Source organism: Rattus rattus, chromosome 3, assembly GCF_011064425.1.
Source record: "Rattus rattus isolate New Zealand chromosome 3, Rrattus_CSIRO_v1, whole genome shotgun sequence".
NCBI lineage: Eukaryota > Metazoa > Chordata > Mammalia > Rodentia > Muridae > Rattus > Rattus rattus.
Genome location: NC_046156.1, coordinates 29,249,293 through 29,262,323, shown reverse-complemented (window position 1 = coordinate 29,262,323; position 13,031 = coordinate 29,249,293). Strand labels below are relative to the sequence as shown.

At 44.4% G+C, this 13,031-nt stretch overlaps 1 protein-coding gene across 1 annotated transcript in view; it reads right to left on the bottom strand.

The window, feature by feature from the left end:
* Sec24b (SEC24 homolog B, COPII coat complex component) overlaps positions 1-13,031 on the bottom strand; it is a 69,562-nt gene that overhangs the window by 49,690 nt on the left and 6,841 nt on the right. The window contains exons 2-3 of the mRNA XM_032897333.1: positions 4,893-5,654; positions 1,695-1,838 (exon numbers count right to left, since the gene is read on the bottom strand). Coding sequence (XP_032753224.1) covers positions 1,695-1,838; positions 4,893-5,654 — 906 coding nt within the window. The remainder of the gene's footprint in view (positions 1-1,694; positions 1,839-4,892; positions 5,655-13,031) is intronic.

The following is a 13,031-nucleotide window of genomic DNA, read 5'->3' as shown; positions in this document are numbered from 1 at the left end:
AAAGTCCCTGCACACTCAAGTTCCCTATATATTTGAATTCTCTCTAGATTACATATGATACCTACTAAGTTTATCCTTTGTAAATACTTGTTCTGCTGTATCACTTAGGGAACAATGACAATGTCTGTGTATGCTCGGTAAAGATGCTTCCTGGGAATTCTCAATCCCTAGTTTATTAGGTCTTCAGACACAGAACTTAGGATCCAGATAGCAGTAGTGGTCACGTGACCCCAACACACTATATAAAGATGGAACTCTGCACAGCTTCCAAGAGTTCAATTTTATGCAGACTACAACTTGTACAACCAGTTTCCTTGACTCACATAAACAATTAGATTCTATATCCCAGGCAAAAACAATTTGCTACTTAGAAAACAAATGAGTTAAGGGTTACAGATGGACACATCTCCAACATTACATTTTCGGTTATTTATGCAAATAGCTGATCTTAGGTAAAACAAAAGGCTGTCAACAGCCACCAACAATAAAAGTTATATTTTATAGAAAGAATATATAACAGGGTTTGAATTAGAAACCTTTTGCATTACCACTTAATAACCTGTAATCTCGGCCAAGGTACTTCAACTCTATGAATCTTAGTTCTTTAATCTGTCAAACAGAGATCTGTGCCACATGATTAATAAGGGAATTAATGAGACAAAAAATATAGTTACTATGACCATAATAAACATTAAATAAAGGATGGGAGTTTCTTCTGTTTAAAATGTGCTAGGAGGCAATACTATGCTTGCTTAGGGGAAGAGTGCAATGTAAAGTAATAACTGAAGACACCATCAGGAGAAGACACAGAAAGATACGAGTGTGTGTGTGTGTGTGTGTGTGTGTGTGTGTGTGTGTATGTGTGCGTGTGTGCATGCATGCATGTGCATGCCCACTTAAGTTCATGACTCCTTTCAAATCAAGTAAGAAAATTTACAACATAATCTGACCAGCTGACAGAAAGGGCTCTGTTGGCCACATAAACACTCAACAGACAGAGGCAGTGGAAGCAGTCTAAGGATTGCAGTGCCTTTCCTGAGATTTAGAACATAGTAGAAGAGTTTTCACAGTCAAGGCTAGAGGTTGTCACACACAGTAAGGAAGGTCCTTAAAATAGTTCCAATGAGTTGGAAATACAAAGTCTGATCAAATGAACGCAGATTAACCAGAAACATCAAGATTTTGGAATTTTTGCCATATAGAAAGTAACCAAGAAAACTTCTGAAAGAAATGATAGTGGAGAAACAGGATCAAACCAGTCTATGTCAGATCTGTCACTTACTTATTCAAGAATATTAAATTAACTACACGGTCTGTCAATGATGCATGTAGAGGCTACAATTCCATGACAGCTCTCATCCCACCCTTCACCACCCCATCATGGATGATAAACAAATGACAAGCACAGAAATCTTCAAACAAGACACAAAGTTTCACCAAATAAGATGATGATGGTTGATTTAGCCTAAAAAAAAGTCTATAATGGTTTAAGGAAATTTAACATCCCAGATAATATCCAATTGACAGTAAAAATTATAAATTAACATGCAAGACTAAGCTGTCATATTTAAGTCTGAATTATGAATGACTTGTTTCATGTTTTCAGTTAGCTATGGTTATACAGTATGGCATTTTTAAATCGGCTACTGAGACATGAGTGTGCATCTGCAGAAAGCGAGCAGCTCCTCACATACCTTTTGTCTGCATTTGCTCTGGGGGTGGTGGAGCAGATGGCACAGGCCCAACTGGGTGACTTGGGGCAGGTGGCATTCTTGTTGATGAGGGTCCTGGCAAAACTGTGGATACTACGGAGCTGGGCTTAGGTGGTTGGACATTTTCTGTAATAGGACAAGACAGAGAATCTGCAACTGAAGACAAGAAATCATTTCACCCACAGCAACAAACGTGAAGCACGTGAAAACAAGTGTACTAACAAAATGCAATGGATCTGACGTCCACAGAAGCTCCAGTGCCACCAACCGATTGGGTATCTAGATGTCAGCAGACAGAATCCTATCGGAGATACTGCCTTACTGTTACATGTGTAGCAATCTCTTAACCACCCTACATAGGAAAGTCATTGTTGATTCTCCGCCTTTTGGCTAAGACCAAGTGTAGGAAACTGTCATTATACATCTACTACTTTACCGTATGTTATCCATTTCAGGATTCAAGAAATACAGTCATTTATTTTAATCAAAATTACGTTTGATAAATAGTTCATTCTAACAAAGCTATTTTATTTCTTATGTGCATCTTTGTATGTGTGTACTGAGTGTAGGTGTACACGCAGGAGCACACATGACAACCGCAGGTGTTTCTCAGGTGCTATCCACTTGGGATTTTACAGACAGCCTCCCACTGTCAATAGAGCTGGCCCTGATGGGTGTGAGCGAGAGATGCCTTCCCCAACACCTAACAACAGATGGGAGAGCTGGCCTCACTACTCCTTGCAGCTCTCAAGAGTGCTGGCCCTGTGCCTCACCCGGGCAGCAAAGGACAGCTGGCCCTTATAGTGAAGGAGCCGGTGCGCTAGACCTGCTCTCTGCCAGCAGCAGCACTGGGAGAGCGGGTGAGCTAGCTGAGGCTGAGCTGGGGAGCTTGCCCTAGTGGTATGGGGATAGAACACCTAGTGGGCTGACAACTCAGTTGCCTGTCAGGCCCAGATCCAAGGCTTTAGCTAGCTACTCAACATCCACCCCATCCATGAACTGCTGGAGTGCATGAAGAAGCCAGTCCTGCAGATTCGAAGCTGCAGGATCTCCATGACACCAGGCATAACAGGATATCCAGGAGGAGTCCCAGTGTGGATCCAGTACTGACAGTGTAGCAGCAGCGAGGCCTTGAAGCAGAGCACTGACTCCCTGCAGCGTACATTTGCATGTCTGGACGGGTGGGCAAAGGCCCATGAGTAAGATATAAGGTACATACACTGTGGGACACGTGTATGATATAAGGTATATACACTGTGGGACACACTGAGACACGACAACCTCCATGGTGAAATGTTTGTGTTTTGTTCTGTTGAGTTTTTCTGTTTTTTATTTTCTTTTGTTGTCAGGGAGGCTGGATGTAAGGGTGGAGGGAGGATATGAAGGGACAGGGAGATGAGTGGGACTGGGGTATATGATGTGTACTCACAAAGAATCAATAAAAAGTTAACAAAGGAAAAAGAGTTTGCCAGGCAAACCTCAGTGATCTACCCATCTCCATCACCCCGGGAATGGTAAGTGTGTCATCAAGCTGGGACTTCAGGGTTTTGTTTTGTGTTTTAACCTGGGTTCTGGGAATCAAACTGGGACCTCAAGCACTTTGCTGGCTGAGCTGCCTCCCTAGACTGGTACCTTGGTAAACTTAAACAAAGGAAAAGGCTTCTGTTCTTATCTGTCGATCATAATTTCTACTAGAGTATTTGACAAGACTAGAGTTTCACCTTCAGAGAGTTTTTAAATGGGGTAAACTAATGAAAAGTTTAGTCTAAGTTAACCAACCACGGCATGGCAAACACATTGGACTCCTTACTAAAATCACCTAAAATCCTAGGCCGCCAGTATATGCAGTGCCCCAGCATGTGTCTCTACAAAGACCAAGAGGGGCCACTGAAGGTCTTTCCTCCAAGTAAATTAACAATTATCTATCACAGTATTTGCTTAATTCAAGTGTACAGTTGAGTGCTAGTATAAAATTCTAATTAAAATGTGAAATACCCACTGTCCAGGCAAGGATGCCTAGCTCTCTGTACTGCCCTTGACATCTGATTGCAGGGACAGTTACACTCTGAACGCAATGCCCAGAGCGCTACCACAGCTTCAGCAACCATTCTGGGCGGACATTTTCTTTTCCTTTTGTTTTTTGTTTCTTTGAAGACAGGGCTTCTCTGTGTAGCCCTGGCTGTCCTGGAACTTGCTCTACAGACCAGGCTGGTCTCAAACTCAAGAGGTCTGCCTGCCTCTGCCTCCCCAGAGCTAGGACTAAAGGTGTGCACCGCCACTGCCCAGTGCTGCACATACATTTTCATTCACTTCAAGAGCACACCATTAGATTCAAGTTCACAACTTCAGACTAAGTGAAGAATATTCTATGGAAACAGAACACTTAAAATATACATCTTGGGTGGGGCATGTGGTGCACACCTTTGATCACAGTGCTCTGTAGACAGAGGCAGATGGATGGATCTCTGAGTTTGGACCAGCCTAGAATATATAGAGGCCAGTCAGAGATACACAGTGACATCTCCTGGCTTGGTGGAGACACACACACACACACACACACACACACACACACACACACACACACACATCTCTCTCTCTCTCTCTCTCTCTCTCTCTCATTTTATTATATGTACTATGTATATCTTATGTAAGTAAAAATACAAATGTGTTTTTAACTACTTTAACTACTAAGGAGTCACGTGGCCTTCCTTTCCCTTCTTCATCCTTCATCTTATGCATCCATTTAAGGATAAGAAAGCAAACTTTATCTGTAGGAAGCATAGTTTAAGAAAGGCGGGATAATGATTCTGACCATCTTTTCTATAATAGCGGGGCTAGTATGAAAAGAAGTAATGGCCAGCAAGACACATTATCAAAAGACACTTCACTGTGTCCAAGCCACGTTAGGGACAAATGCTGCAGAGACATAAAGACATCAATAAATACTGTCGGAGACCACAGTCAAGGCATGGAAGCAGGCTCTTCAACCAGGCCATCGAGGAGCTGAGTGAGGGCACACAGCAGGGTTTGGGGAGACTTAGTAAAACACCACAGAGACCTAAGCAGATACAGTGCAATAGCGAGGAAATCTCCAGTGTTCCTTTCAGGAAATACCACGTTAACAAGACTTTAAAGTTCGGACTGTCAGTCGTGTTCTGGTGAACTTCATACTCAACTTACCGTTAATTGCTGGGTGGCTGTTCGGTATAGCCAAGGATCCCATTTGGTTTCGGATGAGACTGTCTTGGGCTGGTGGAAGGCCGGGACCTGACCATGGTAGAGAACTGTATCCTGAATGACTCTGCTGCTGCTGTTGCTGCTGTTGCTGCTGCTGGTGCTGGGAAGGTGGAGGCGGAGGTCTCGATGGGTAGGCAACAGCTGTGCTTGGGCCAGAGTATGACTCTTTAAGTGGCCTGGCAGGCGGAGGAGCACTCTGTGAGGTAAACATCTGCCCATACGGCTCACTGGCAGGCAGCGAGGGGTATGAAACGTTAGGATACACGACATTAGACACAGTGGAGATGGGATAATGACTACAGGTGGAGGGGTATCCCTGAGAAGCAACAGAAGCGGTGGCGGAGTATGTGGCAGGACTACTGTAGCGGTTCCCAAGAGAGGAATAGGGCTGGGAGGCACTCGGGTACGAATGGGACGCCGATGCTGGAGCTCCTTGGAAAGGTCCTGGCGTGGATGCCCCCATGTGAGGGGCAGAAGGACCTCTGCCATACATGAGCTGTGCTCCTGGTTGGTTTGCTGAGCTGGGAGTCCCCACATTCTGTGTTGGTGCTGTATATGGACGAGAGTAGTAATTCTCACACTGGTTATCCAATGGCAAGGAGGTCATTTTCCCAGGTCCTTGAGAGTAGTGTCCTGAGGGGGCCATATAGTTTTGATGAGGCAGCCCATACCCAGATGGAACTTGCATTTGACTCTGTGCTGGACCTGAAGAAAAAAAAAATCACAGTGTTGCACAAAGAGATGATGCATAAATAGCTCCCATCTAAATGTTGGCCCAATTAATCTTTTTCTCTGTAACCTCACCATATTGTCAAAGATACACATTGTCATAGACCTATCATGTAGCAGACTCCAAAATGACCCCTTATGAGGCCCCGCCTCCTGCTTCTCAAAGCCTTGAGTAGTCCTCCCTCACCTTGGGTCAGGACTCATCTCCATGAGCAATAGCAAAGGCGCTGACATACCACTCCCCCCCACATTAGCCCGGTCTTAACTCTAGTGCTCCCTCTTTCTGATAACCCTGTCTTGAATGACCTTGCAACACAGACAAGGAAGGAAGCCATGTGGTAAGGAACGGACAACCAAAGAGAAACCCCTACCAGTGAACACATGAATATTCTAGCAACCTTCAAATTCAATGGAGTCTTGAGATAGTGACAGCCCAGCTGACAGCTTGACTATAAGCTATGAAACCCTACAGCTGACTGGCTCCCAAGTCAGTTCTTAACCAACTGTGACACAGGTTAAAAATATGGCTTAGTAGTTAAGCGCACTGGCTACTCTTCCCAGAGAACCTGGGTCTGATTCCCAGCACCCACATGGCAGTTCACAGCTGTCTGTAACTCTAGCCCCAGGGGACAGGATGCCTATAACCCCATACTGAAGGCCATGGACTGATGCTTTGAATTCCAGGCCAACCAAGGATACATTACAAGACTCTGCCTTAAAAGAAAGGGGGGAGGAGCAAGGAGGATAGGAGGAAGGACGATTGTCAGAAGATGGGTTAGCCAGAACTAAAGATGTATGAAAAAGTCATATAGAAACCCACTACTTTATAAGGCAATTTTAAAAATGCAAGAAGGAATTTAATTGGACACTGCTGCTTCCAGAAAACATGATTTATTAAACAAAACTTTGGTGCCAGGCATGAGATATTTCCCTACATGTTACTCATCAAGGAGTCTCCCAAAACAACACAGGCTATTCTCAATGCCCCTGTTGTCTACTACTACTCAGTGGTAAGGCACTAATGAAGACTCACCACACTTTGGTTGCAGGACATAGAAACGTCAAACTGGAATTAACGTTCAGCTGGCTAGCTTTCACACAGCCAGAAGGCACTACTCTGACTGCTGGAGGAAAAGACATCAGTGGTCTTACCCAGTGCGAGACTGCATGCTACAGTGCAGGCCTTCTAGGCAAGATGTATCCATGGAAAACACTGGCATGAGGCTTTGGGAGATAACCAAACGCTTTCTGATTTGATCGTGTTCTGTCTGAGGGAACTGTAACCCTGGTCAGGAGCCCAACGTTGGGTAGATTATTGGCCTTAGGAGAAAACCCATTTTATGAGTGTGGCTTTTGTTTTGTTTTGTTTCCTTTTTTTTGAGACAATGCCCACTATGTAGCCATGGCTGGTCTAATTAGACCAGGCTGACCTAGAACTCAGCTCCACCTGCCTCTGAGATTATGGGTACCATTAACCAGGCTTGTTTGTTTCAAGGGAGGGTCTCACTATGCAGTCTTAGCTGGCCTGGTAGGGAACGGATGGAGACAGCAGGTCTACTTTGGGATGCGCTGACTCGCTTCTGGGACTAGGATCTGCTACCACACCTGGGCCACCACTCTTGTTTTGCTAGATGGCCATGTTGTCAATGTCTACATATGGCTGTTTCTACTCAGACCACAGCGACTCTCAACCTTGCTCTAAGATATTTCTTCTAGCCATGGCAGCATTAACACAGACTCGTATCTAGTCAACGTACTAAGAATGAGTGACTGTTGAATAATCAACCCTAAACAGCATATCTACCTTACCCAACCCTTCCCAAGTTCAGAGAACATCTTGGAAGAGTAAGGGCAGAATTACAAGAGCAGGCTAGAGAGATGGCTCAGAGGTTAAGAGCACTGGCTGTCTTCAGAAGGCTCGAGGTTCAGCTGTTCTTCATGAGGACCCAGGCTCAATTCCCAGCACCCACAGGGTACCCCACTAAACTAAAGACCCCCCCTTGTGGCCCTAGTGAGCACCAGGCACGAAAGTGCTGCACAGACATGGATGCAGGAAAGCAGCCATGCACACCCAGGTAGCATTCACAGGAATCACTGAATGATGACAGTGGCTATGAAGGGACATGGGATACAGGAGGAGAGAAAGGACAGTGGGATGGCTATGAACATATATACATGCATTTATGAAAGGGTCAAGGAATACTTTTTTTTTTTAAGTTGAAGAACATCAGGAGGAACCCACACCTTCTGGTATTAGCTTCTTCTTTGCCCTAACTGTGCAAGCTGGAGTCCAGGGTCTGCTCAGGTGGTGGGGCACAGGCCGAGGCTGCACAGAGCCTGGCTTCAGTCCCCAGCACTGTGGTGGAGCAGTGTTAGCAATCTATATTAGGAATGTAACGTGTAAAGTGAACGTCCTTCTTACTCTGATAATGTATATTCTACTACCTGGGCACATCTGGAAGCAGTGGTTTTTCAGTGTATTTGGATGAATAAACACAAGCATGGCTGTACAACTATGTTTTATTCTAATGTACCCTACACACTATTCTGTTATCATGTGTAAATCCCCATTTAAAAAAAAAAGAGATTAAGGCTGGAGAGATGGCTCCGTGGTTAAGAGCACTGACTGCTCTTCCAGAGGTCCTGAGTTCAATTCCCAACAACCTTATGGTGGCTCCCAGCCATCTGTAATGACATCTGATGTCTCTTCTGGTGTGTCTGAGGACAGCAACAGTGTTCTCACATACATAAATGTTTCATTGCAGGTGATGTTTACTAAGTCCTCATCAACAAGCATCATTTCAGAGGATGAACTTCTTTCTATGAACAATTAAGAGATGGCTTTCCTACAAATGAAAGTGGGGTTTTGTGCTTTAAAAATTGGCCACTGCACTGAGCAATGGGAGCTTGCCTATAGTCCTGGCACTAAGGGCCTGAGACAGGAGGATTGAGTTCAAGGCCAGCCTAGACTACATAACAAGAGGCTATCTCAGAAAAACAAGCAAAGAGGAGCAGTGTTACAGCTCTCTCCAAGAACTACCAATCATACTTCCCACCAATAGTTCCATAGACTGCCTCATACTCCCGACACTAACATTTTGTGCTTTACCAGAATGTGAAGTAGTCTAGAAGCATTTTAATTTTAAAATATCTATTTCTTTTATGTGTATGAGTCTGCATGTATATACATCATCATGTGTGTGCCTGGTGTCCTCTGAGGTCAGAAGAACTGGAACTGAAGGTATGGATGGCTGTGGGATATCATATGGGCACTGGGAATTGAACCTGGTCTTCTGTAAAAACAAATGCTGTAACCATTGAACCATCTTTCCAGCCTGTTTCCATTCCCCTCACAACCCCATCAACCCCCAGGGCTTTGCACATGCTAATTAATACATGTTCTACCACTGAGCCACATCTCTAGCCCTGATTTTTCTAGTACCTAGTTTCCTGCCATGTGTAAGGTAATAGGAATTTGTACCATACCCAGAATGAAATAGTATCAGCAACAGGAAGCTAACACTTATAAGGGTCGCCGTAGTAAAGAAGCACTGCATCCCTGTCATAATGATACTGCTAAGAGCTGAGTAAAAGTTACACTTTCTGTTTATTTCTAATTACTAAATAAGGTAAGAGAAATTGGGGGCATGAAATACATATTCTATAACCAACACAAAGATAACTTATTATCAGGTGCAAAGGAGACCAATATCCACTTCTATAATTCAAAGTCTAAGTGGAGAATTACACATTACTAACTAACAGCTTACTCCCCTATAGGTTATTTACCTAATTACAATTCACCTGAAACAACTTACTAAAACAAAAAATCTGAAAAGTCTTTCATTACCTTGAAAATAAAATGTGAAAATATATAAGATGGCCCACTTCCTGCCACTACAGTTTTCAGAAGTGAACAATGAAGACAGCCCAGATCAAATCTACTTAAATACCTACCCGTCTGTTTAATGGCTGATGTGGTTCATCCCCACCACACTCTCAGCACAATACTGGGAAATAATCATTGTCTCTGTACAACTACTCAACACCACCCCGAAGGAAAGCAGGAAAGCGGGGCGCACTGCCTGCTGACAGCTGATGGCGAATTACCTGCTGGAAGTCAGACTCTCAAGTCCACTAAAGAGGCAAGGGAGGGAGGGAGGGATGGCTACCCAAGCAGGTGGGGTTGGGGTGGGGTGGGAAGGCTCTTTTCATTACTTATTATTCAGTGTCACATTCTAAATGACCCCAACAAAGAGACACTATCAGCAATATGGCTTTAACCCCAGAGGCAGGTTGAGCTCTGTGGGTTTGAGGCCAGCCTGGTCTACACAGTGGTGTTCCCACCCAGTCAGGACTGCAGAGTGAAGGTCTTGCCTCAGAAAGAGACACAGAGCATGAGCACACATGCAGTAGAAACAAGATTCTAAGCTTTGACTTCTCCCCTCTCTGGGGCTGGTGACAAACCTCCACACCCTGCACTCTAGACAGCAGGCAGTAAGACCTGAGCAGAAGGGCCGCCTGTGGTGCTAGGTTTCTGGAGAAGATGGTCATTAAATTAGATAGCGAGCTGGGACTACCGATGTGGCTCAGATTGTTAAGGTACTTGCTACCAAGCCTTGTGACCTGAGTTTGATCCCTGGGACCCATGTGGTAAGAGAGAACTGATGCCCCAAAGATGTCAACTGACCTCCATACCCACCCCACCCACACTAAATATAATTGAAAAAAGAAATATTCTTTTTTCTTTACTATGTTCAACAAGACATATGCCCACATCCTAACCTGTGAGGCTACATGGAAGAGGAGAATTAAGACTGTAGATGGCATTAAGGTATTAATCAGATGACATCTATTAAAATAGTTCTATTATCTTAACTATGCAGAGAATTAGAGGCCTGGCTAAGAATCTTCAGGGAAATACTCTATGGTTGGTTCTAAATACAGAGAAATGGGCCATGAGCCAAGAAATGTGGGCAGCCTCTAGGAGTTGGAAAGGGCAACGAAACTCTCTAGAGCATTGAACAAATGTGTCCTGCAGGAACATCTGATTTTAGCCCAACTAGACTTCTTACCTAGAAATAATAAATTCGGATTGTTTCAAGAAATCAATTAGTGGCAATTTGTTATAAAAATAGAGCCAATGGCCCTCCCTGACTGACTCCTGGGTCACAGCTTGCCTTGCTGTCACGACTGTCCAACGGTCAGGTCTAAGAACACTAAGTCCTTTGCATCCAAGCTCAAGAAACCAAAGCTGATGTGCTACACTGAAGAATACTGCTGCGAAGTCAAAACAAGTGCTGACCTGGGGGAAGATGTGCAACACGCACGCCTGACACGCCACTCACAAAAAGACACAGCACAATGAGCTGATCCCAGAGGCCCAGAGGCTAATGAGAACAGAAGGTTCTATTGGAAGCAGGGCAGTGTGACACTAAAACTGAACTTCTGATCACATGATCAAAGCTCTTTCAAGAATGGTGATAAAAACGATGCACCAAACAGTCACAGACACAAGCTGAGAAGAATCATTTCACCATCACCATCAGCTGTTTTCCACACCTCTGTATCTTTACAAAACTGAACTCTACCAGGAGTCTCCCACATTCCTCCTTCATCTCTTAACGAGATCCTAACTCCGATCTCAGCACAGCTCTGCCTGAAGAAACACTCACTAAGACTGGGTGGATGTAGCTTACACAGTAGCTGGACCTCGAGAGTTCCTCTGCCCTCTCCAGCTTCTAGAAGCTGCCCACTTTCCTTTTCCCATGGACAGGCCTTAATTTCAAACTCGAAATGGAAAGGCTGGGTTGGCTTTTTTCAAAGCCTGCTGCCTGACTCATAGAAATCATGATTTTGAAAATCATGAACTCCAAATCATCACCAAATATTTCTGTATCTGGCACTTATCACAGAGTGTCAACAACATACTTCAAGAGGAAAACAGGAAACCTCGCGAGTGTCTCCTGCAGTTCTGGAAGGCAACAGGCGAGAAGTCAGGACGGAATTACACTAGTGCAAAGGCTACGTTCCGTACTGGCCCTTCTGGAGGCTCCTAGTAGTATCTTCATCTAAAAAGCGTACAACCATATTTCTGTTTCCGAATCACCTTCTCTGTCACTTCAGACCCCTCATCTTTCATTCTATCTTTGTATGTATCACACTTTGTTGTAGGTATGGCTTTCTCGGAATGTTATGCAGACCAGGCTGGCCTTGAATTCATAGAGATCCAGCTGCCTCTGCCTTCTGAGTGCTGGGAATACAGGAGTTCACTGCTACACCAGGCTCAGATCACAATCTTACCTGACATTCAAAAATCTAGTCCCAATTTTTTATTTAGTTGGCTATTTCTTTTTTACTTTTTTGAGACACTACCTCACTATGCATCTTTGGCTGGTCTGAAATGTACTATTTACACCAGGCTGGCCTCAAGTTTTCAGAAATCTCTTGAGTGCTGGCTGGGTATATGGGCATGTGCCAACTGGCCCAGCATGTTTGCCATTTTAGATCCAGGTGAAGTACCACTTAAGCCTTCCCTTAAACTCTCCCATTCCAAGGCTGGCCAGTGGCTAGGCAAGGCATGGCTTCACAGCTCTTCCTCTACACTTGAACTGGTTTTTCTCATCATTGCATCAGGGGCTTTTGCTACATGATGCTAACTCAGCCTCTGGCAAGCTGGCTGGCCAGAGAGATGGCCTATTAGCAGAAACTTTCTGTCATGGTTTGAATATGCCTGGTCCAGAGAGTGGTACTGTTTGGAGGGGTGTTCTCCTTGGAGTAGCTGGGTCACTGTGGGTGTGGGCTTTAAAACCCTCATCCTTGCTGCCTGGAAGTCAGAATTCTGCTAGCAGCTTTCAGAAGATGTAGAACTCTCAGTTCCTCCTGCACCATGCCTGCTTGGACGCTGCCATGTTCCTGTCTTGATGATAATGAACTGAATGAACCTCTGAACCTGTAAGCCAGCCCCCAATTAAATGTTATCCTTTATAAGAGTTGCACTGGTCATGGTATCTGTTCACAGCAATATAACCCTAAGACAGAAGTTGGTACTAGGTACTGGGGTATTGCTGTGATGCTTTTGTTTGGAAGAATGTGCATTTTGGAATTTTGTATTTGGAAAGCAGTGGAATGCTTTAAATGGGGCTTAACGGACTATCCTAATAGGAATATGGAAGACTTTGCTACTCAATGTGCTTTGACCTGTGCAGACATGCCCCAAGTTTTTAGTGGAGAAGATCTTCAGTATGTGGCCTAGAGACTGTTTTTGTAGTATTCTGGTGAAGAACATAGCTGCTTTTCGCCCTTGTCTTTAGAGTCTGCCTGAGCTAAGGTGAAGAGACTCAGATTAATTGC